This window comes from Myiozetetes cayanensis, unplaced genomic scaffold, assembly GCF_022539395.1.
Source record: "Myiozetetes cayanensis isolate MyiCay16 unplaced genomic scaffold, myiCay2020 scf3, whole genome shotgun sequence".
In the NCBI taxonomy this organism is placed as follows: Eukaryota; Metazoa; Chordata; class Aves; order Passeriformes; family Tyrannidae; genus Myiozetetes; species Myiozetetes cayanensis.
In genome coordinates this window covers 55,759,485-55,782,984 of record NW_026087521.1, presented here as the reverse complement: position 1 = coordinate 55,782,984, position 23,500 = coordinate 55,759,485, and the positions used below count along the sequence as shown (strand labels likewise).

General features: G+C 35.7%; 1 protein-coding gene across 1 annotated transcript in view; it reads right to left on the bottom strand.

Annotated features, from left to right (window-relative positions):
* IGF1 (insulin like growth factor 1) overlaps nt 1–19,267 on the bottom strand; it is a 48,750-nt gene extending 29,483 nt beyond the window's left edge. The window contains exons 1-2 of the mRNA XM_050324655.1: nt 18,959–19,267; nt 14,557–14,713 (exon numbers count right to left, since the gene is read on the bottom strand). Of these exons, the coding sequence (XP_050180612.1) occupies nt 14,557–14,713; nt 18,959–19,021 (220 nt within the window). The 5' untranslated portion in view covers nt 19,022–19,267. The remainder of the gene's footprint in view (nt 1–14,556; nt 14,714–18,958) is intronic.
* Between the last annotated feature and the right edge of the window lie 4,233 nt (nt 19,268–23,500).

The following is a 23,500-nucleotide window of genomic DNA, read 5'->3' as shown; positions in this document are numbered from 1 at the left end:
AGAGACGTCTTAATGAGAGGGATCTCATTAATGCATATCAATATCTCAAAGGCGGGTGCCAAGGGGATGGTACCAGACTCTTTTTGGTGGTGCCCAATCACAGGACGAGCAGCAATGGCCATAAACTAAAGCACAAGAAGTTTGATCTCAACATGAGGAAAAACTTCTTTACCTTGAGGGTATCAGAGCACTGGAACAGGCTGCCCAAGGAGGTTGTGGATTTTCCCTCTCTGGAAACCTTCAAAACCCACCTGGATGTGTTCCTGTGCCACCTGCTCTAGGTGGCCCTGCCTTGGCAGGGGGTTGGACTGGATGATCTCCAGATGTCCCTTCCATTCTTTGATTCTCTGAACTCTGAGAGGTGTTAACACAATTGCAGTACTTGATGAACTTTTTGTGAACTGATTTAGGGTTTTTGTGTACCACCTTTTATGGGTTCCTTCATTAGCTGAGAAGGAAAATTAATGTTTTTATCTTCTTTCTTAATTGTTTTTAGCCTTTTCATCTAAAATCAGATCTCTTGACCAAGAGATTTCTAGAATTTAAAACTTTTAATTTTTCTGCACTGAATACTGTTTATCACGAGCCATTTGACAACAAACTATATTCTCTGTCAGTGCCTTGATGCTGTCCTGCACAGCAGCTGCTCTGGAATTCCTGCAGCTCACAAGAAGGACGCAATTTCTGTTGCTCCAATGAGAGCAGAAAGAGGCTAATGATCCTTTGGAAAGGTGTTTGCATTTGAACAAAAAGAGAGGAGGATGACACTGCTTTTGTTTCCAGCTCTTTTGGCAAAAGTGCTTTGTTAGTTCAGGTAGGATAGGATATATGCTGAAGCTGCTTTTGAGGTAGGGGAACACTTGCAGCTGCATGCTTTGGAGCTGGTTTTGCCTTTTTCCTTGAGTTTTGCCTGTATAAAGGGAAGGTACTACTTTACTGTATCTCTAGGTTAAATTAATTGACATTTGTATTCTATTTTGAACCTGCAAAGTACTAGAAGAAATGTTAAAATTATTTTGGAAAAAAAAGTCCTTGCCACCTCCAGTTGGATATGAAATCACTAGGACAAAAAAATTACCAATGCTCAGAGAAACAGATGATATTCTGGGATATTGTAACATATAATGCATTTGTCCAAAGGTTGGAATCAAATACTTCTGTGATGAGCACTTTAGAGGAGTTTATGGGGAAAATATTAATTCTTATTGTCTGCAGCGCTTGGATCTTGGAAGTCAACAGGGTATGAGACCACTCATTACATAGTGAAGGCAGAATAAATATTTGAATGATTATTTTTCCTTCTCCCAGAAATGTGTATTCTGCATAACTATTGATAACAATTTTTTTTAAAGACTTTACTCATTTACTGATTGACTGTATTATAACATAAAACTCATTGTCCTGTGACCAAAATTAAGGCTAAAAGTCCCTGATTTTAAGGAGTTCCTCAGACACATCTTCTGTTACTGGTTCTTTCATTAAGCTCTTCTGTTTGCATCGCAACACATTTAAAAAATAAGTTTAATTCATACATTCCTACATTATTTGTTGTTACACTAAGTAATACCTTTCAATAAAATGTACTGTCTATATTGCAATATATTCTGAATTATTGCAGTAAATTTAAGTGCTGTCAGATAGTCTTATTGCAGGGGAGACAAGGTCTAAGTCACAAGTACATGAAACTCCAAAATAAGACATCGTAAAGGAGTTTGAGAGAATTTAAATTAAATTTTCATGGTTAGAAGACAAAGAAAACAATGAGATATGCGTTGTCTCCAACTTCCTGCCATGATTATAATTTTCCTCATGTTCGATATTCATCCAGTACTGTTTGTAGTGCATGCTTATGCTTTGGCATGTTGCAAATGAGGTTAGTAGAAAGGTAGCATTTACAGTACTTATTAACCACTGTCTGTTCCAGAATGCCTCTTAGAATATTTATTCAAATTCAGCTATCATTATTTTTAGCTCACTTGGGAAATTATTAGCTTTCATCTGATGCCTCACATATTTATGCTAGAAATAAGAAGATTTCATACTAAGCGTATTAGTATGTTTAACGTCAGAGAGGAAGCCAACTCATTATGCCAATTCTTATTTTGAAGAGCTTTTAATAGTGATAGCTTTTTCACAAGTAGTCAATAAGGTCCATAAGCAAAATTTAGACAAGTAGCTAAGGACTCTGACTGGTGTTTCCAAAGATGCTGAGGCAACTAAAAACACAAGCATATGCCTAGAAGGATTAGAATAACAAAACAAAACAAAACACCTGCCTGGGATCACCTATCATAGATTTTAGTGGAAATTAGATACATGACTGCTTTTGAAAAATCTCTTGAGTGTCCATCTGCCTCACTAGTGCCTAAAAACCACTGGAAATCTGACTCAGATGCCTTTAGGAGCCTCCAAGGTCTCACTGGCTGTTCATGAGATTTGTGCTAATTTTTGAAAATACAATAACACTTCTAAGCAGTTAGTTTTCAATTTCTTAGACGTAGTCATCTACCTGCCACAAAATCTAGACTCATTTAGGCACTTCAGCAAACAGTTATGTATGAATCTCAACAAATTACAGAGATGGTCAATCACCAACCACATGAAGTTTAACGAGGACAAGTGGCAGATTCTGCACCTGGTATGGAGTAACCCTCGTTCTGTGTGTATAGACTGGGCAATGAGAGGCTGGAAAGCAGCACTGTGGAAAAGGACCTGGGAGTCCTGGTCAGTGGCAAGTTGAATATGAGTCAGCAGTGCCCTGGCAGCCAGGAGGGCCAATTGTGTCCTGGGGGGCATCAGGCAAAGCATCGCCAGCTGGTCGAGGGAGGGGATTGTCCCACTCTATTCTGCACTGGTGCGGCCTCCCCTTGAATATTGTGTGCAGTTTGTGCACAACAAAAATTAAAAGAAACCTTAAGCTATTAAAGAGCATCCAAAAGAGGGCTATGAAGATGGTGAAGGGTCTGGAGGGGAAGCTGTATGAGGAGCGGCTGAGGACATTTGGGTTGTTCAGTCTGGAGAAGAGGAGATTGAAGGGAGACCTCGCTGTAGTCTTCAATATCCTCATGAGGGGAACCAGAGGGGCAGGCACTGATTGTTTCACTCTTGTGACTTGAGCAAATGGCATGAAGCTGTGTCAAGGGATGTTTAGGCCAGATATTAGGGAAAGGTTTTTCACCCAGGGATGGCTGAGCACTGCAATGAGCCCTCCCCAGGCACATGGTGTGATTCTTAGGCTGTTCTGTGCAGGCTCAGGAGTTGGACTCGATGATAATTTTGTCCCATGAATAGTAGAGGAACTTTAAAATTACACTACAGACCTTTCAGGTTGGTTTGAGTAATGTTAAAAATGAGGAGTTTTTTGATGTGCAAGTACCCTTTTCAAATCAGAAACAAATAGTATCTATTGATTGCTCAAAAGCACTTTTTTAGCTATATTTATAACACAGAAAGAAAAATATCAGAAATTCAGCTGGTATTTCTTAGGAAAAACAGGTGACTAGTTAGAAAACAGTGGGAATCCAGTCAAGGGAAAATATTTGTGGTGCAATGACACATGGCCAAAAGACCTAGGAAAATCAATGATCAATGTTTTCTTTAGTGAGCGTAGAGAACTCATGGAATAGATTTCCTCAGACTGACTCCCGCTATCCTCAGTGAACTGAGCCGAAGCCAATAGAAGTTTACAGATAACCTTAAGTGAGTATCCATGGACTCCCAGTTTTGGATTATGAAGTGAATAAACTCCTGGACAGAGCCAGTCTGGATTATTAACATTACTATTTTCCCCTCCTTTGGCATCTTCTTTGTCCTTTCTTCATTATACTAAGTATCAACTTTTCCTTGCCATTGTCTCTATCCTCTGCCCTATGTGAGTGTAGAGACACAAAAAAAATATTACATCCTAAAAAAAAAAAAAAATCAACAAGGCGTTCCCACCTGTTTTGTAATTCAGATATGATTATTTGACATTTGAAATCATTCACAGGTTATTTGATTCTTGATTGGGGGAGGAGGTGTCAAGCCTTATTTATTAAAAAAAAAATGTTCTTTTTTCACTGATCTGAACGTCATCTGTTTCATATCAGAATATAAATTTCTATTTGAAAAGAATAGCAGACAAAAAGAATATCACCAGTTATGAATTTTGCTCATTTTATTAGTCTTCATGTTAGTGATAACAGGATATAGTTGTATTTTATTTCATCAAGTCTTATTGCTTTCAAAATAGAAATCAAATGACTTTGAAAGAAAAATTAGTGTAACTGACTTAATACCATTAGAGATGTAGTTGTAGAATTTCATTCCATTGTTTAAAAAAAGAAAGATAAGGAACAAATTCTACAAAATATCTTCCTATTTTCTTGAATGAACAGTTTATCTTGACAATTCCATTTTTTTAAAATGTTTTATCTTGGGATAGCTATATTAAATCTGCTGCATGTAATTCCTGAAACTCCTTAAGTGTATGAAAATAATTCATGTATCTCTTATGAGATCATCCTTCATGCATTTTAAATGCAGAAGTAAATAACTGTGAAGTGAGAGGATGTTGTGGAAACACTAGCCTCATTTCTATCCCATTTCCCTCAAACCAAACCAGCTGGGAATGGTACAGTGCACAATATTAAGAGTACCTTGAAACAATCTAAATTATATACATAGTTATTCATTATAAACTTAAATAATCCTTTCTTGTTTTTAGCGCTGTACTCTGCTTCAAAACAATACAGTTATTGAAAAGATTTATCAATATCTGAACAACCTAAAGTACAGTTCCTCCCCCTGTAGATGGTTTGGAAATTTTAACTGCTGTAATTACTGTTCCTTGCAAAGGGATCACTTTAGAGAATATCATAAAATGTGGTTATCTTTGAAGTGGATGTGTGCTTTTTCTATATTGCCTTGGGTGAAGGGGGGAGCTGAAGTGAGGAGATAGAGGTGCTTTGTTTTTTCGACTCATTGAATGGCTTACAACCATAGATGGTGTTCTTTCTTAATTCAGTCAGATTATTGCTTTTATGGATGAGCTCCTTAGTCAGCAGCCACTATTTTTTAAATCTTCAGATTCATAGAATAGTTTGGGTTGGAAGATACCTCTAAAGATCATCTAGTGCAACGTCCTGCAGTGAGCAGGGCCATCAACTAGATATGGTTGCTCAGAGCCCCGTCCAAATTGACCTTGAATGTTTCATTGCCTCAGTATCTGAAAATGCTATGAAAATGAGTGTCTCAAAGCTGTACTTGAGCATCATCTTGTGTCCTTTCTCTGTGATGATACCATGATAGAATGCACAGCATTCTAACAGAAAATGGTTCTCTAATAATGTCTTTAGTAACATTTAGATGCCACTCTAGGTTTTAAATGTTATTATTATTGTCTCAATTTCTTAAAAAACTGCTGGGAGATGAATATTATTAAGGAATAGAAATGAACCTGTGTGGACAGGAGTGTAAAAAATTGCTTCCTTATTTATGCGTGGATAAGTGCACCTTGTCTTATTATGCGGGAATAAAACATGAAGGAGTTTTTCTTATTATGGCATGTATGAGTATGTTCGAACTATTATATCAAGAATGAAAAGATAGATAAGCTTTTCCCTTGCACTTTTACTGTCTCAGGGTGGAGTGTGCTCTCCATCAGGATTTACACTTAGACTGAGGCCTGGGAGTTCTTTAAGGCCAAAGGAGCAGCTCCAGGTGGTGTTACCTGGACAAGGCACGTTCTGGGTTTTGCTTAACTGTATAATACCATAGCAGCTAAAATAAGCATGGTTTTGCTTTGAGCTGAAATGTGGTCTGTATGAGTACATCCTTACCTCTACAGTGAAGTTCATTTTGTGGTTTTAAATAGAATAATCTTACCAAAATTTAGGCTCTTAACGGAGGATCCTTACTCGACTGAATTAACAAGCATAAGGATACGATTGCCATAGCTTCCTTGCTTAATTTAGTGGAGAGGGAAAAGTATCTCCTACTGGATATTCATAAATTAGTGAGAGCTCTGAAAGTTTGTTAGTCCTCTCACTGACTGCAGGATGAGCTTGAGTAGGTTGCTGATTCAGAATCCTCATTTGAGTGTCCAAAAGTAGATGGAATTAATATGAACCAGAACATCCTTGTTTTGGATCAAACTCTGTTTAGTCTTTATCATTCAGAAGGTTCATTCTGTATGTAGATAAATGAAAAAGATGTATGTCTAGAAAGATCTGAATTTAAAAATCTTTTGTCTGAAAAGACATGAAGAGAACAATATAGTCAATAACGTAAAATACAGAGGAGAACTTTTCTAATATAGCTCTCCTTCTATATCTGAATCATGGAGGTATAAGAGCATCCTATTCTTCCCACACCCCTACCCTTCCTTGAAAAAAAGAGAAAAAAATCAAACAAAACCCCACAAAAAACATCATAAGGAACACTTTGATATTACTGAATTCCAAAATATAAGTAAGGTTGTAATACAAATTGTTTCCCTAGAACCTCTGTTTTTCATTCAGGGCCATTGATTTAGAGTAAATGCCAGAAACTACTAGAAAAAACCCAGAAATGTTCTAAAAGCAAATATATAGTGGCTTTGCATTTAATCTTAGCTATATATTTCAGAAATAAACATGGCTTTTATTCAGGACATGTATTTGCCAATAATACATCTGATTAAACTAGGAAAATTAGACATACTATCAGTAGCTTGCTCCCAAATTACACAAGAAGAAATTAGATACATTTTCAGTAGCTTGCTCTCAAATTTCTTCAGTCTATGAGTCACCAGATTCTTCCTGCCAAACTAAATATGTCTGTGAAAGGCTGGAAACTTTAATGGAAAGAAACATAAAACTTGAAATACGTAGGAAAAGCTAAGTTTTTTTCATGGAAGACCTGTTGACTAGTAATTCAGGAATTCAGGGGATGCAGAAACAAATTATTACATCTTAGTTGTCCACAGAAGTTTCAAGGTATGAAATGTATTCAGCTTAGATCTGCTGTGGTAACTTAAAATAGACGTCCTTATTAGCTTTTACGTAACCTGAAGTAATCAATAAGGACTTACAAAAGGAAGCTGTAAAAATTTCATAAAAGAGTAGGAACTCATGCCTAGTCATTTTGATGGGGCTGAGTTAAAAGAAACCTTCTGTATATTTAGGGCAAGTCTGAAAAAATCCCTTTTTTGTAAATTGAGTTTGTTATATGTGATCTAACGTAACTAGCAATGCACTCATCTTTTCAGATCCTCAAGCAGAATTGCATCTTCTCTACGGTTTTCCCCACAACACTTAACCTTTTTATAGCTTTGCATAAGCCATACATTTTAAAATAATCTTTAGAATACAAACTCATTAAATACAGAGCTTTTGTGTGTAATTTAAGTTTTATCCATTGCCTCAGTAGGATATGGCTGTTAATTAACATTCTTTTGAAGTCAAAACACTTTTCAGTAGTATTTACTTTACTTACAACTTGCTGTTTGTGGGATTTGGGTGTATTAAGTGTTTACTTTTTTGGAGTAAACTAGAAATAGTAGATAAGTATTCCTAGAATATTTATTTTAAGAAAGAAAACATGCATAAGTTTTGTTCACTGAGCTGGGTTGAGTCAGAATGGTTTGAGATCATTCCTTTTTTTTTTTTAGCAGACTCAGCCTTGTGTAAATTTCTGCCCAGCATACAAAGACACAAGCATCCTAAAAAATCAGTTCTGTATAAAAAAAGTAAAATAATTTCAGGTTTGTGTGCGAGTCATAACTTCCTAACAGAAGTCCTTTAACAGGGCACTCCTTCCCTGCTTCCATAGTTTTATGGGCATAAAAGGAAGCAGAAGGTTCTGCTGTCTGGAAGCATCCTATCACTCTAGAAGACTTAATTTACATAAATGGGAAGACTGGGATCCCAGCTGAATTTCAAAAGTAAGATGGGAAATATAAAAAAAAAAAAAGAAAGAGAGAGGTGAGCTCTAAATTATTTCTTTGATGAAAGGAAGCTATTCTAGGAAAGGATTTAACTTGAGGTAAGCAAACACCTTTCATTCTATCTCGTATGAGCAAGAACACTGAAAATATTTGAAGTTTGTCTGCACGTGGGATTCAGTCAGAAAACACAGCAAGTGTCTCAGACTTGAATCTGATTTTTGTAGGAATTTAAGTAACTGTTCATAAGTTGGAGTGACCCTCTGGCCCCTCCGGCCCCTCCAAATACTACAGATGTGTTAAAATTCCTATTTTCAGAACCTCATTCACTGATGCAAATATGAAATATACCTGTCATTACTTAACAATTAGACCCAGTACTCTGGCTTTATCTTTCATAGTGATTTTGCATTGAATGCACCACAAAGAAAGTATGAATTAATGGCTTTTTCTTCCTCTTGTCAGTGAAGTTCCTGTGGTTATTACCAGAGATAAATTTAGCGTAAATTCTTCAGTAAGTATATATTAGTGATATTTCTTTTGTCTTGATTTCTAGACTGAGGAATTAATTAACTGTTGGTTACCCTCTTGCATGTGTTGTCATACTTTTTAACAATTAAGCTTGTAGCACAGGGAAATAGTGGCATTTGGGTCTGGTTTAGTAAACAAGTTCAGATCCATCCTTTTTTAAGCAAAGCTCTGAGAAGAAAATGGCTCTATTAGATTTTCAGTGGTCTGAGAGGTTTGAAGCATGCACGAGAGCTGAAGTGCTGAATAAGCCCTAGAGAAATGGCTGCATGAACTCCCGCCTTTGGATGAGCACTCTGTATAGATCGCCATCAATGCACAAGCAGTCAGTGCGAAAGGTTTTAATTAAGAGGGTGTGTAGTTCTGCTAACCTGGATAATTTGCTTTGTGGCTTTTGCTGCTGTTGATCAAGCATTGCAAATGCTTTATTAATACCAGAACAAATGCAGAGGTCTATATGCAAAGGTTTTGGCCAATGGCATAAAGCATATGAACTGAAGTCAGAGAAGGGTTTTTCTTGGTATTTAAGATTCAGTGGAAAAGTAAGAGGGGTAGCTATGCCAAGAATTCATGCTGATCTTGCCAAGTGCTTCTTTGAGTGACTTTATCCAACATGAGACTAAACAATGTATTAAATACACATATAGCAGTTAGGGAATCAAAAGTCAAATAACAACTCCTGTCATTTGAAACCAAATCTGAAACTTGGTTCTAGTGCATAAAAAAAAAGGTAAACATCATAAAAAGAACTAGCATCTCTAACATCTAACAGCTAATAAAGACACATATAAATCGAACTTCTGGAGAAACTGTACTGCTTTGGTTTTGGTAGCAGACACTTTTTGCAGAGCTGTTTCTTGCTGAAATTTTGATCAATTATTTGCTTCCAGTCACTTCATTGAAATTATCATCACCACTACAGTCCCTCTTAATGAAAAGGTTGAAAAATTATTAAATCCTTGGTAATCTGAGGAACTAGCTGCAGAGAAGACCTGTTAGCAGGGTCTAAATTTAGTGTGTTTTAGAGCATAAATCCTCCTAGACTCACTCTGCGATCCATGGAGAAAGAAGGCAGAACCTCTCTGTTATTAAAGAGGTAGCTTAAGTAGATTAACCTCACTAAACTATGGTTAGCCTTTATGAACACTCCCTATCCTTTGTTAATGTTGTAAAAAATTAGAAAACTCTTTCAGAGACTGGCGCATTTTCAGAGAACTTCTTCAGTGTTTGCTACCGGGGACAACAAAGCACACATCAAACTTATGTGTCAGCTATTTGGCTATACAGTGATACCATTCCAGAAAACAGAGCTGTCTTTCTAACAGAGGTATGCATCAGTAAATGTGTCTGTAGTTCTGGTTCTCTGAGCACTAACTCTGCAGACTGGGCTAGAGCTTCTTTCCAGGTTAGTTTTCCTGTAAGGAAAGTAAGGAACCTGGGGATAAAGATTGACACACTCAAATCTTCCATGGATACAATATTTGGACATGAATGGGGCATGTAGCCAGACCAAGGAACTTAAAAACACTCTCAGATCTTGCTGTGTGAACACAGCCAAGATGACCAGCATTTGTTTGCAAAGATTTGTTAGACTGTCAGTGACACCACACTCTGTGTGTGTCCGTGGCAGCTTTTCAGCGTGCCTCTGCTGGGCTTCTAACATTAACGCTCCTTTCAATCAGGGATGCAGAGAGGAGCTAATGACTCATAGCTCCTACAGGTATGGAGTACTTAAAGAACTGAGTGCCATGCCATCTCTTGTAATTATGTTGATAGGTTTGACAGGCCTAGAAACTTTAATAACATCTTAAAAGCAGATTTTCTGAAGTAAACAAGGAGCTCTTAAGTAAAGGGAAATGGAAGAAGCAAAATGTAATTGCCCATTGCTATACCACTTATTTCCTCTTTTCTAAGGCAGCAATTCCTCCACATATACCTTAGTTCTACAAAGCAGTAAGATCTGATAACATCTCAATTATGTTCCCGTGTTTATCCTGATTTTCTGATGATTATAAATTAATAGTTTTACACTGTGCACATCTGGGGATTTTCCAAAGGACAACACACAATTTTTGTTGTCTTATTGGACAAAAAAATGTAGTAAAAATCCGCAGTGATTCTCCATAAAGAAGTTGACACAGGGAACATTAAGCTGTATACCAGAAAAGCCCATATTTTATGGTGTTGACTGTTTCAGATACAGAAGCATGTGCTAGATCATTCTCCATTCTCAGAAGAATACTAGAGGAACTCCATTGTCTCAGGTATCTAAATTCTGCTCCTTATTTTCTATGCAAGTGATACTTTAGAAGATTCAACATCAGAACAAAGCAGTTTTTTTAACAGAAAAAAAAGGTGGAGTTTTAATTCATGAAGTCGATTGTTGTTATTTCAAATAGATGTTGCCATCTAACTGGGCTTTAGAAAATAGAAGACCGAAAATGTCTAAGGAAATAAAAAACCTGTTTCTTTATTGGCACTTGTATATATTATTAGCCTGACTGCTATGTATTTATTGGAAAAGGAAAAGGTGTATTTTCAAAGGAGAATAAACTAGATAAAAAGGAATATAGCATTTTCTTCTTAGAGCAAACTACATGAGCTTTCCTTTCTCATGGTAATGATAGTCCTCAGGAAACAATATGAGCAAGAATTAAATGATTGTGCAGCAGATTCAACACATACAAAGAAATAAATAATTTTTTTGTCTAATCCACAAAGTAAATTCCTGTGATAAGACTAGACTATTTCAAGCAAAATTTACCCCCTCCTACGTTATCACATCTGTAAGTTTCGTGTAATTTGTCCTTTGAGTTTTTCCAACATTCTTTGCTCTCAGCAGTGTTTTGTAGTAAGTGTATCATGGTAGACCTTCCTAGACATTAAAATTCAAGTGAATGTTGAAGTCATCCCACTTTGCTTCATGACTGTTGAATCCAGAGGTTTTGAGACTAGGGAAACATTAATGGAGAAAAGCTGAGTTTAAATGTAGCCACTTGTGTAGTGGTGGCTGGGCTCTCTGTTGGCTTCTCCTAACAAAACCTACCACACAGGAACTTGAGTGAGAGAAGTTCTCCTAGAGAGATGTTCCTAGACAAAAGGTGGCAACAAACTGCTTTTCTCTGGTGAATCATGGGCGAAAAAAAAAGCTGTCTGAGGAGTAGCCAGTGCCTGTTGAAATTAAATGTGACCAAGGAAAAAAGCAAATACTCTGTTTTGGGGTTTGTTTGTGCAGTGTCCCCCCCTTAAAAAATCTTTAAAAATGCTCCTTGACAGTCTATCTCATGAAGAAAGTGGTAGAAACCACATTTGACTTCCTCTCGAAGTCAATACTTTTCTTTGTGTGTGGTAAGCAGCTGGGGCATCTCCTGAGAAGCTGTAAAGAGTTTCCTTTTATAGCTAGAAAGTTTTGCAAAGTAGACTATATAAAGGAAATTTCTGTCTTACAGTCCTAGCCATAGATATAGCCTTGTGGTTATGAAGTACAGAGTTTCAACAAAAAGTAAGACAGTTATTTCTATCTTCATTTCCACCCACAGCTCCCAAGAAATAGTCAGAAGCTTTGACCTTGACTCTGAACCAGGAGTTCCACCTCAGCCAAAAGGTATTCTTTATATTTGGAGTCTCTAGTGAAATATAGAATGATGGAAGAAAAACCTTCCCTCACAGCTATTTCCTGTGCAAGTTAATGGCAAATACTACCATTGATTATACTTTATTTAAAGGAACCAGAATATGAGAATAGAAAGCTTAAAATGCTACTTGAATTGACATATTCTTTACAACAAAAGAAAAATATTCTCTAGATTTTTACCTCTGTAAATGATGTGTCATTCTTCAAAAGTCCCAGGAAATGGATCAATATTTTTAACTTCCAATAGTATGCTGCATTCAGTAGTACATTTGATATTTTTTTTTTACCAGTGTTACTGGGCTTACTTTTCTCTAGTTATGTATTTTAGATTGAACTCTAACAAGAAGGAAAAGGCTAAAACAGATTAAATTGCTTCCTTGTGAATCAAAGTAGTCAGGTAGAGGACACACATCACTTAGCATCCAAGGGGCCACATACATATCAGCTTCATAAAATTCCTATTGAATGATGCAACTGCAATATGTTGATTACAACTTTGCAAGACTTTCCTAAAACAGGGTGGTCATTCGTAAGTAAAATCTTCCACAATTTTCCATATAAAACAAGGTTGACATTTATGGTGTGAACAGTTACATTATTTCAAGTGAAAACTCAGAATGGGAGAAAACAACAGAGAAAACTTAAGAGAAAATCTTAGCTGACAGCAGATAAAAAAAATCAAGATTGCAAGAATAATGATCTCCTTTGAAACTTTGGAAACCCATCCAGGTATTTTAAAGTAAGGATGATCTAGCTTAGGGCAGAGATTTGAAACAGATTGTGAAACCTTAGAATAACTGAGATTGAAAACAAAGAGATTTATAGATGATGGTTAGAATTTCACATAACCTCTTACCTTGAGGAACACAAAGTACACATAACAGTAGGTCTGACAGCTTGGCAGTAACAACTACTCTTGTGGTAAGCAAGCATGATAGCTCTGAACAAGCAGCAAAGACTTTGCTGGGAGAGAAGCATCTAAGATACATAGACAATAAAAGTAAAAATGCTATGCTGTTCTAAGGATGTAGTATACTATCTTATTGTTTTCTGGTGCAGAAACAGGAGTGGGAGATGTCAGCCTTCCTTTACATTCATTCTGGCCACAAAGTATTTGTACGACACTCAAATAACCCCTTAAGTGTAACTGAGCTGCTGATAAATAAAACAGATTTTGGTGTATGAATGAACACCTAAAGAGTTGGTAGAAAAATATAAACTCCTTTGTGAGAGATTCCAGTAGTTTCAATATTGTGCTGAGCACCAGAATACTAAGTTCAACAGCACCTTAGAATAGATGCTCATTAACAATAACTAAAATGTTAAATACAGAAAAGAAGGCTTCTTTTGTGAATAGTGAATTATACAAAAGTAAGGTGCCCAGTTTCAAAAGTGAACTTTAATAAAATGTACCAAGAAGATAGTGAAAATGTGAAAATGTCTGCAGTTTATATGTTGAAGAAATTAGGATTTTTTATAATTTAGAAGTGCAAGAATCTGAACTTCTGCTTTTATTGCAAGCAAGGAGAAAGTATGGAAAACAATAACTCCATGAATAGAAATTAATAGCAATAGGGTGGATAAGATAAAAAAACCTCAAAATGATAGCTTAGAAGACAAGAATTATTGTTAGACATGAAGGATGGGTAACTTAGAAAAGAACATCAGAGAAGCACATACTGTTATTGGAAGTAAATGCTAGCTTCAGAGGTTATAAGAACACAATTTCTAGTATGTTTTGAACAAACATGTTAATGCATGCATTCAGAATGAATATATATTCCTAGCTGAAAGTTTCATTAATTTTGTTATTTGAATAGCAAATAGCTGAAAATCAGAAATAGATTTCTATTACTTACAAGGTGAGTATTTCTTGATCCACACTATTGCAGAGTTAATTTTTATCTGTTGCCTGTACTGCTGTTAGTCTTTATTATCTCACCACGCATGAATTTTCATCCACCTGTATTTAACTGATGAAGCATGTGGATCCTTGGACGTGGGAACTTTCTGCTTGCTGCCGTCTAACTTTTCTTTTTTTCAAACCAGATGTTGAAGCTTAGTGTGTTTTTAATATGACACAATGTGTATTTAAATTGTTTACTGGTAGTCTGACATAACAGGTACATGCACCTCTGCCTCATGAATGCCTTAGGTCTAGTATGTGCTTTTGGTCATTTAATTTCAGTGACAGGTCAGTGGAAAACAGTAATATAGCAGGTGGAATAGCAGCAGCTGGAAAGTGGTTAAAAACAATAACAAGTCTGGAAAGCAAAATTTGTCAGAAACTCAGAGAAGTTGAACACAGGCACAACTTTATTCTTTACTGAGGCTTCACGGTAACTGAAGTCTTGAGTGTCTCTGAGATAAAGGAGACTAGTCATAGTTGGCAGCCTCGATGATCATAGCTAAGCTCATTTAGAGGAGTACCAGACTCCAGTGGATTACATGGAAAGATTTGGCAGTTGAATGAAAGAAAGGGTTGACTTACTGAAGTAAAAGCCTCTGTCTCCACAGACGAACTGAAGAGCATCAACCAGCTCAGCACCACAGAGTGTTTCTGGGCCAGCAGCAACAGAACTGGTTAAGGTAAGCAAACACAGCCCAAGGTAGAAGAAATGGGTGTAGGACACAGTGTGCATCTTCACCTGCCAAGGAATCAAAAGCGGTGTTAGAATTTGCCAACAGAGTCTTAAACAAAATGACTCTTGCACCCTTGTGAGTTGAGAATAAATATGTAATATAATTTCTTGGACGATAAACGTACTATCAGGAAATGTCTCACCATAATTTTGTAATGGTCTACATGTTCTAGTCCATGTATTTTGTGAACTGGATATTTCCTCTGGTGAATATTCTTGGTTCACATTCACATGTAAGTTCGGGAACTTAGGAATCATAGTGACTACGATTTATGGTTGCTCCTGCAAAAGGAGGATATGGGGGAGTGCAGTGGACAGGTTAAGGGAAGCCTGCAATGATAGGAGTAAGGAAGGCAACATGGGACTGGTTTGTCTTAGACCAGATAAGCTGAGGGAATACAAGAGCTGTCTGCCAATGTACTGTGGGAAATGGGGGTGGCATATCATTGAGAAGAGCTATTTAAACTAAAGGCCAGCATTGGCACAGGAATAAATGTCTGTAAACTGAATGCAAGGAGATTTGGCCTAATAGGAAGAGAGCTCTTTATTAGGACTTCATTACTCTCCAGCTACCTTAAAAAGGAAAATACCAGGACAAACCAAAAAAAGTTTCAAGGTACAGCTTGCCAGTGTTACTGGAACTGATGTGGGACCTTCCATAGTAGAGGACCACAATCAGTGACTCTTACAGTCTCCTGTTACTAACAGGCAAACATCTGGAAGCATTTGAGAAATGCAGCTATGCTTCATTGACCTCCATTATATCCTCTTAGTCAGGTATGGCTATAAGGTATACACAGAGGTGATAATTCTTTTCTCATTTACATTTGGTTACAAACTATCTTTTTCCTGTACTTATGATTGAAGAAAGGCCAATCCTCAATGGGAGTAAACTTGCACCATTCCATTTATCCACTTCCTTTAGTATCAATTTATGTCTACCAAAGATCTTATCCAAAATATCTAAAGAAGATAGCTTTTGTGGTTTTTGGGGTTTTTTGGTTTTTTGTTTGTTTGTTTGTTTTTTTAATATTAGGAAGAGCTATTTACCTATAGTAGCATGACACTGAAGAATGTGCTTAATGCATACTCTGAACTTACTCAGATCACTTGCCAAAAATGCTAGTTTCAAAAGGTGTGAATCCGAATTTAATTTCATTGTCTTTCAAGGTTAACGGTATTAGACTCAGGTAAGAAGTTACAAATCTGTCTTCTACATACAGTTAAACTTGGCTTAAAACTCCTTTGTATTAGCAAACTACTACAAAGCAATTGGAGTAAAATGATTAATCTTCCCCGAAGTTTCTTTCAGGGACCATTTAATCTTATTTCTTCACTGAACTTTTGAAAAACTGAAGAAATTATCTATTGTCTGATCAACTGGGATCTGTTCCAGTGGGGTATTGAGTCTTCTCTAGTCAATAACTTTTAAGAATTTTTATTTTCTTGGCAAGGGATCTTAGTACCTTGCTAGATGAGTCCCCTATTTCCACTATGAAAATAATGAATAAATCTAAATCCCAAGATGCATTATAAAAAAGAGTGAATAATTATTTTCCCATTCACAAGAGTCTTTAACCAACTTTGCCATGCAAAACCCAACAAGCTTGAATGCACAGACATGACTTCAATGGCAGATGGAAAAAGATCAGATTATAAATGAATGATGATAACATGAGGCATTATTTCCTGTAGTGATTCCATATCTTAACAACAACAATTTCTTTTTTCCTTGGCCATATTTTTGAATTTATAAGATAAATGTGATGCACCTGCAGTTTAAGATGGTTCCCAATTCTGAGGAGGTAAAGCAGAAAGCTGTTTAGCACACTGCCTCAGAAAGCTGAAAGACATTACAAATACAAGAACATTATGTATTTAGCAATTTGTTCTCGTATAACATTTGGTCCAGAAATAAACATAAATTTTAGGCATTTAACAATTTTTTATTTTTCAAGACTTCTCAGCTGGCTTGCATTTTCAGATAAATATCAGCACTGAACTACGACAAAACAGATTATCTACTGTTTTTCCTTTACTGGAAGCCAAAAAGGCTGCACAGTATAAACCACAGAGAATTTCTAACTTTATCTCCAAATTTAACAACAGTCAAGAACTTTCAAACACGTAAAAACTTTGCAGAAAAGAAAACAGACTCACATGTATCTGGGGTTCAATCAATTATTTGATTAATTAAGTGCTGTTTCATTAAAACTACTTCCAAACATAGTTTAAAACTTTACCTCATCATTTTAATTAAACACAACATTAATTGATTCAATATGTTTGTGATAAAATCAAAGTTCCTCTCTATGTCTAAGGGGAATATTCTTAAGAAAATACAGAGTTGTAATCCAATATTGCTTCAGGTTCTCTACAATCAAGCAGGATACTTACATTATCCCCAATTTGACTAGAAAGTTGAGAGCTTAAAAGAAAAAGCTTTGCCATGTGGGTGGGGTTTACTGAAGCATCTAATTACATTAGGAAATTGAATACAGGTTCAAGATGAGCCTGGTTAAGCACTTCTTTTAGTTGCATAGAATGACCATATTTTCACAGCTGGAATTTCCTTTTTTTTTTTTTTTTCAGTAAAATAGCCAGCTTTTGCTGCATTCCTCTTTTAACAGTCCAGAAGAGTGGCACCACAAAGGAATGTCATATATGAACACTCTACATCTCATTTACTTCTTAATTCTGCTATGTAAGTTCTCTTTGCCTAAAAAACTATTAGTTGACAAAAGTTGTGCATAAGAATTCTTCACATGCTCGGTCATTTTAGTAACATGTAGGAACATCTGCAATAATTAAAAATACCTGGGGTGGGGCAACATATTTATGGACAGTATACTCTATAGAAAGAAATCAAAAGATATATATTCAAAATTACATTTTACCACAGGGAGGGTGGGCCTGATTATCAAATCATAGTAGAAATATGCAATTATTATGCAATAACAGTATTTACTAGTAATTATTATATAAATAAAGACTATATACTCTAGAGTGGATCAAGGTTTAAATACTGTTAACTTTGAGTAAAGAATCTGGGCTACATGCTAACCTAAATCAATATGTTCAATTGATTCCAAGGAAGCTTGGCAGGATGCACAGCTGAGGAACTAGCACATTACTTTTATGTCTCTTAGTGCCTTACTCAATACTTTGAAAAAAATCATCTTTCAAGTATATTGGAAGGGATGCCCACTTATACATTAAGGGAATGATTTCATCCATTACAATTACAGACCTGTAATTAGGTCATTAAGGAATGAGATAAGTGTGTTTTAATTGTGAGACTCTCTAAAAAAAAATAATTAGGCCCTAAACAATTAAAACAGGATAATTCTTTCAACTGCATAAATGTCCTTGCAAAATATTAAAGAAAAAAAAGTTCTTGAAGGATATAAATTTGCTGATAATGGAAAGTTGAACTAGAGCCAATTGACAGAAACAGAGGTCAATGCACCTACTGAAGTCAAATTTACCTAAACCAGTTTATATTATTGTGCAGAAATTATAGGGTCATAACATGAAACTTCACATGCAAACTTTCCTGAAACAGCCCTCCCCAGAAGGGAAAACTTGGAGATGAACATGTAAGGGAATTTCCATTTTCTTTATGTACAATTGCTTAAGCTGTACAAATATGCAAGGTCAGCAAGAGTCGCAGCTGGTTTCTAATGTAGAAAACAAACTGAAGTTCTCATTTACTTTTAATTTATGAAAGCAAAAAACAGGCAAATGCTACGATGTTGCCAGCAAATTGCTGCAGTGACAACATCACTTAAAAGTTTCCTTGTGAAAGCTTGAGCATTTTCTCAGTAATTGTGCATAATAAAACTGCAGAAACTTAACATGTGAATAATACCTTTTTTCCTATAAAACCCTGCACCTGCAGAAAATAGCTAAAAGTTCTTGTTTTCAGAAGCATTTATTAACAATATAGACAATGATGTAATTGGACCTTTTAATAATGACATAACTGAAATATTACAAAGTTCTCTGAATAGAAGTGAAATTTAAGACATGTATCTTCAATAGTTTACCCTTACAGTTATCTATGTAATTGCAACTATTACATACAGCCATTTTCCAGATCACATAAAATTGCATGTTCAGCAATTTATAAATAATTCTCAGTTCTAAAATAATGTTATTGAAAAGTGCACAATACTCTTCAAACCAGAAGCAGACAATACACAGCAAAATAAAACTAAAAAATTATTTGAAATAGTAATAAAGATTTACCTTCAAGAAATCACACAAGCAGCACTTAACTAATTGTGTTGAAAGACTGTTGATTTTTTCCATTGCTTCTTAAAAGTGCAAAGTCTGGAAATGAATTTGTTAGCAGTAATGATGAGAAAAAAGAAATCCAGAGAGATGTGAGATGTTGAGAGCAATGTCACATTTCAATATTGAGGACTTTATTCCATTGCGCAGGCTCTATCTGCTCTGATTTTAGCAGTGACAGTGAGATTTAGCAAACAGAAGAGGGATTTAGAGAAAATCCTCACATTTATCTACATTACACAGACACTGTAGACAGGAAACAGCTGGGGGAGCATTTGCCTTCTCTCTCTCTCCCTCTTCTGGCAAAGTTACCGAGTAAGGACTTTTTTGGGCATGGTGACAAATAACATCATACCTTTGCATTTTAAAACTAGAGCACAGAAGCATATTTTTTTCCCTTTAAAAAAATGTGAATTAGTGACTGAGGGGTTAGCAGACAAAAAGAGCTTGTGCTGCCATGAAAAATAAGAAAATGTATTCTAGCTAACTTTCAGATAGCTATGTGCGTTTGTATTTATGTGTGTGTGTCTGCATTTCAAATACATAAAAACTTATACACCTAGGGGCAATGTTTGTATATATGCATACCTTTTTGTATGTACACACATTTTATTTTTGCATAGAGGCATAGGTATTTTATTTATATGGTACAGAAAGACAGGCAGTCATTTATCTATGTTTTTCTTAATGCGTCTTTACGTTTTTAAACTTGGCATGCCTGTATGCTGAGTAACAATTAAAACCTCCAGCTCTCTGTGTGATTAACCCTAAAATAGCAGTTTGTAATTTGCTAAAAATAACAGAATTGTTAAACACTACTTGTAAATAGGGCAAAATAGCTTTGTGATCTTTCAGCAACCACACAGGGGAAATCGTATAATTTCCTAGAATTTACAGTACTATGAATATAGTAGCACAAGTAGCCCAGTTTGGGGGGCTTCCATGATGTGTATATTAAATCTACTGTTATAATTATAATGTGATTTTCCCCCTTTTGAGTAGTAATCTTCAAATTACTCTTGATAACAATTTACTTGACACCAGGAAAGAGAGAATTCAACTTCATTAGTTCTGCAATACCTAAGTTTTGCCTTTTTTATTTTTCCTCAATTATGAGTATATTATAAATAACACCAGCTGGCCAGCAACATGCTCTCACGGGTTATGATGTCATTCAAATCCCTCAACTGTGTTAGTGGCTTGCAATGTGCTCCAAGCCAGCTGTTTTTCTATTTATAATGTATGCTTGCATTTCAATACTTAGCTATTGAGAATAAAGTTGGGATGTTGTTTTATAGATACAGTTTGTACTTGTTACCCTTTGGGTTTGGAAGATGGCATTTAAAAGTAGAGGACTAAACAAGAATGCATCTCCAGAGACCAAATACATGTCACAAACAGTGCATGATTTCCATAAAAGCTGTTTCAGAACATTGCATTTTGTCCCAGTTTGCTTCCACTCAGAGTTGCATGCTGAGGTGCTAGCTGTACTTCATGATTGAAAATAACAATTGAGATCATGTTGGCCCAGATCTGTTCTCAGTTTTCAGATCCACCTTGAACTATATGGTGCTTGCCAGGCAGAAAGGACACATTTAGTTATTTGTATCCTCTATGAATGGCTAATACTCTGCTCTGTGCAGTTTTAAACAGTGTGTGGTTTGCTAAGCTGATTAATCTTTGGAAGGGATTTCTTCTAATGTAACATAATGGCAGAATCACTGAGGGCTTTGAGGTAAGTTTGCTTAGGTCAGGTAATGCTAATAGTTCAAGTATTCTAATACACATTTGTACTGCAGGTGATGTATTTTAATATTCTGGTCTGTTTTATTCTTCCCTCTGCATTTCAGAGGTCACTGCATAGTGGTATCATTCTACACATAGCTTGATAAAGCCTGATGCTACTCATAGCACATGTATCACTTCTTTGACAAGCCTCGTAGAAAAATGTGGGATGACAAATTAGCAAAGGTCTGATAATATCTTTTCTTTTTTCTTTGCTTTTACTGTACTACAGATGGGTGCACATACTTCTGCCTTTTTCTTCCTGAATAACAGAAGGAATACGCTCATTCATAACTTCCCTGCTGCCTGAGCTGCAAACCCTTGTCTCACTCTGCACTGCTTTCTTTCTCCTAGGTTTCACCAGGCCTTTATCGGCATGAGAACAAGATGCAGTAGAAGATGCAACTTTTGGCTTTCAGGGTAACCAGAGAATCATAGTGTCTCTAAACAACTGATAATAGTCTTTGCCATTCTGAACACTTTTCCTCGATGCACCTCACCAGCCTAAGGTTCTGATATACTTCACTTATTTCTTTTGGTTCTTGTTTCGAAGTGCTTGTGCAGTTACATATATTCCCTTGAATAAAATGCACCTGTAAACTACAGAATTTATGATAGTCATCAGAATACAAAAGATGTCCAGGTAAAAAAAAAAATATTTAATTGGAATGTGTATAGCTATTCTACATTAAAAGAATATAGCAAATATATTTTTGTTTACCTTCTTAAATATGTCCTGCAGTGATGTAATAACCACAAAGATGTACTAAATGAGTGAGAGATGAAACCAGAGTATTTAGGAATTTATGTGTCCCGATTCTCATCTTTTGCACTTTAATACTCATATGACATCACTAATATGCTCTAAAGCTATAGAGTTCCTGTGTCAGTTTTTCCAGGGAAAACTCCATTTTGTAGAAAATAACAAAACTAGAAATAATCATTTATGCAAATTAATGTATTGTCCCTCATTAACTCCTTTTTAAAAGGGTAGGAGCATTGCCACAATGCCCGAAAAAAGTCTGAACTGTACTAAGGCAACCAGTGTGCATGCCTCTTGCATTCTTCTGTATTAGATCAATCTTACCTATATGCAGTTATTTGTTATTTGTAGCTGTTGTTTGTTTTTTACATTGGGATTACAAGTTTTCTGGAACCAAGATAAAACCACTATAGTAGATATCACCTGAGAGGATGACAGGGTTGAGAGCATGATGGGATAAAGGATGGAAGAAGACAATAAACACAGTGGCTGGTGAACAGCTGTTTTTCATTATATGAAAATAGCAGAGACAAAATTGTCTTTGGAGAAAGACTTGAAGGGGAGTATTTTATTAATATGAAATCTCTGCTGAAGTTAGTGATTAGTCAGGTATAAGGTGGAAAATTCCTTTCAAGTTAAAAGTTGGGAAGTCGAGAACAAAATCATCGTACTAATTCATTTGTTTTTTGTTTTTTTTTTTTTAAAAAAAAAACCTCAAACACCTTTTTTTCATGGTGACCTAAGTAGTGTTGTCACTAGATGAAATCCAAGTAACAAATTTGATGGGAAAGATGAGGGCATGCATTTTGAGCCGTCATTACATTGCCAGTATTGAAGAGACACTAAGGAGAGAGCAGTGCCGTGAAAAACAGTTTCCCACTTGGGTGAACAGGGAAAGTGCAAGCTTCATGATTGAATTTTAGAGAGGATCATGTAAAATAAAACCTTTCGTATTCGCTGATGAAGAAAAACATGAGTGTTTCAAGAGCAGAATGGATGTATAAGAAACTCAGTCCAGAACTACTGCTTGTAGGTAGTAGTGGTAGAAAGAATCGATGTTAGTAACAGCTCAGAATTAGTCCATGGACTTGTAAACTAAAATTACTGAGTATTTCACATTTTGTGGAGTAAGAATAATGGCTTTGCTGAGATCAAAAGGCAGCAAGGACTTTACTGCTTGCAGCTAGGATGCAGAGTGTATGGTGAGAATGCTCTGATGTAATAAAGTACCTCATAGTTTTAATTTATACTATAAAATAAAGTAGCTACTGTTTTGAATATCTCCATATTAATATAGTTTTCCCCTAGTTTTAGAAACAAGTGCTGCTAAAAATGATAAAAAGCCAAATATTGAACTTATTTTCCTACTCAAATGAGATATTCATCAACTAGATATGTTTTATTGCAATTTAAACACTTAAATTTTAAAAATGATAATATATTATGGCAATTACTCATTAAGTGGCATGAAATGAGGTATAGTTATGAATGTGATACAAAAATACAAAATATGAGAAGTAATTTTAAATAAACAAAACAAAAAAGCTCAAAGAAATGTGTTTCAACATTTCTGAAAGCATTTTTTAAGTGTTTTGTTTTTTTAAATTTCTGCTTTGTGGGAAATTTTGAAATAGTTTGTTCTGATTCAGAATAATCAAAATACCAGAATTTTCCATTAAACTGGAAATTCCCAGTTTTAGCTGTTTGTAGTCTTGCTCTCACTTTCCCAATGTTAAGCCCTGAATAGATGATCTTTGGTCCAAAAAAAGTTGCTTTCTTTCTTATTCCTAAAAGTAGTAAAAAAGTCAGAATTAATAAAGGAAGAAAATTAGGTGATATGACTGCATAAGCTCTATGCTTGCATGTATAGAAAGAAGGTAAAATAAGTGGAAATTGTGATGGGTAGCAATTTGCATATAGGTGTATATCTTCCTAGTAGATGAGGAAGA